Genomic DNA, 2385 nt, shown 5'->3' with positions numbered 1-2385 from the left:
AGTGTGTGTGTGTGTGTGTGTGAGAGAGTGTGTGTGAGTGTGTGTTCTCTCACACACACTCACACACAATCTCTCGATTGTAATACTCTCACCTGTATTACATTTTTGTAATACAGGTGATTATTTATTTTTTCCCCCACTGTTTCATATTACCAGCAGGCTATTTTTAGTATATAACCTGTAGTATTGCCGTATATAAGTAATATTGCTAAACGCCTTGGGTTTTTTCCACCTGTTTCCTCACTTGTCTTGTTTCTTTCTTTTGTTTTTTTTCCCTCTCAATTAGAAAAGACCAAAAACCTGCTCTTCAATGGGACCAAAGCCATGATGGGTCGAATCTGGAAGTCCGACGCGCTTGTGTCCGATCCGACCGCTGTATCTCCGGCTCCTGGACATCAGACGCTTCTCAAAGGACAGACACGCATCGGGCTGGACGGACGGTTACAGAGAGCAGACGCTGCTCCAGGTGAATCCATCAGAGCAGAGCAGAGCCAGATGTGATGCGTTCAGTGTGAAATAAAGCAAGAAGCCGTGGTTTACAGTGACTTTATAACAGCTCAGGGGCGTTGTTAGGTACGGCACTATACAATTAAAAAAAGAAAGTATAAAAATTATAAGTTTGTTTACTGTAAAGATAATGTAGTATACCATTTTTATTTTATTTTATATAAAATATTTTATAAAATATTGCGCTCTAAAATTGCTATAAAATCAAAGCCATATGTCTAACCAAGTTATGTTCCACATTTGAAGTTTATATCACCAAAAATTGTGGTTCTTGAGAGATTTTGTTTGGGCGCTATACCAGAAATAACCTCTGGGTTACTCCCAAAATTATATATTTTTTTGTTTTGATGCAGTTTTGTCTCAAATCAATCATTTTCTTTCACAGTATAATTTCTATTATCAAATATGGAACCTTGACTGTCAGATATTTCCAACGATATGTTTTAAGATTACAAAAAAATTGTTAAAAAACAAGCCACTAAATCACTTTTTTTTAATATATATATATATATATGTATATGTTTGTGTGTGTTTTAATATCTTTATTAATCCCCTAAAAGGGCGACGTATCCTCTGAGATACCAATATTTAGAGCCATATTACAAAATATGTAAGCATTTAATTAATAAAATGTCAATGTAAACCTAATAAACTAATGCTGAGCAACAGCTTTTTAAACCGGTAACTCTCCTCCAACAACTGATCAACTTTTATCAGAGGGTGAGTATTTGTGTTGAAGTCTTCGTTTTCTCCCTTAATTAGCATAAAACCCCCACAAACACGGTTCCTCTCTGAATATGAGCCAGATTACAACGATTTGTTCAATTCTCAGCCCATTTTCACTTGTAGAACATTATAAACCTAATCCTGGATTCAAGGTCTGAATTATGGCTGATGACAGAAATAAGTCTTCTGCTGCATCTGTAGGTGATTTACGGTATCTAAACTGCTACAAAAAAGCTTATTTTTCTAATTTTGTGAAGTTAAATTGAATATTTGGTCAATTTTTTTCATTTGTAGATTGTAAATTAAGTGTGGGACGTTTTAAATACCTTTTTGGCATTAAAATTAAACTTGACATTTGACTGCTTTTATTTTGATAAGTGACGCATCATTTGAAATCATTCTTATTTTGTGAAAATTACATGGAAATATATATTTTTTTATATATTAAAAAGGCCTGTGAAATCAAGCACGGACAGTAAAACAACCATAACATACAGATTACAGAATGTTTTACAGTCTTTTAATAACAAAACACATGTTGAGTGCATTTCAAGCAGAGGTTCATCCAGAAACGAGTAAATAAAACTATTTCGTCACCTCATTAAATCCAAACCGTTTGACTAGTTACGGTTCCATTCTTCACAATATAAGTTGTGTACGGAGTCATGTTTGGGATTGCTTGAGGCTAAATGATTGTGGTTGTGTTCAGACTGTCCTTTAATCAACACTGACGATGTTTTGTGCTCTCTTGAGCTGCGGTGACTCTCTGTGTCTGCGTGTGTCGTCAGGTTGTGCAGCGGCTCCTTCAGCGTGTTGTGTGTGTCAGAGGGTCTCGGGTTCGAGGAAGCCGTGCTCTCGGTGCGAGCGTCCCGCGTGTGCAGCGTGTATCCGGCAGTGCAACATCTGCTCCGAACGCTGCTGCTCCCTGTGCACCGTCACCGAGTGAGTCGACCACATTAAACGCTGCTTTTGACTTCCTTTAATGGAATAGTTCACCCAGAAGTGAAAATGTGCTCTCCCTCAAGCTCTTTGAGATGTAGGCGAGTTTGTGTCTTCATCAGATTTGGAGAAATGTAGCATTGCATCAGTGTCTCAGTAACGGATGCTCTGCAGTGAATGGGTGCCGTCAGAATGAGAGTCCAAACAGCTGAT

The 2385-nt window shown here is 37.6% G+C and overlaps 1 protein-coding gene across 1 annotated transcript in view; it reads left to right on the top strand.

The window, feature by feature from the left end:
• Window positions 1–184: 184 nt before the first annotated feature.
• Window positions 185–2385, top strand: part of LOC107572735 (apoptosis regulatory protein Siva-like) — a gene marked incomplete at its 5' end in the record, with an annotated part of 3050 nt that continues 849 nt past the window's right edge. The window contains 2 exons of the mRNA XM_016259170.1: window positions 185–466; window positions 2022–2175. Of these exons, the coding sequence (XP_016114656.1) occupies window positions 185–466; window positions 2022–2175 (436 nt within the window). The remainder of the gene's footprint in view (window positions 467–2021; window positions 2176–2385) is intronic.

The sequence above is a fragment of the Sinocyclocheilus grahami genome, unplaced genomic scaffold (assembly GCF_001515645.1).
Source record: "Sinocyclocheilus grahami isolate Dianchi unplaced genomic scaffold, SAMN03320097.WGS_v1.1 scaffold1804.1, whole genome shotgun sequence".
NCBI lineage: Eukaryota > Metazoa > Chordata > Actinopteri > Cypriniformes > Cyprinidae > Sinocyclocheilus > Sinocyclocheilus grahami.
The sequence above is the reverse complement of the archived record's forward strand: the minus strand, read 5'-3'. Positions and strand labels throughout refer to the sequence as shown.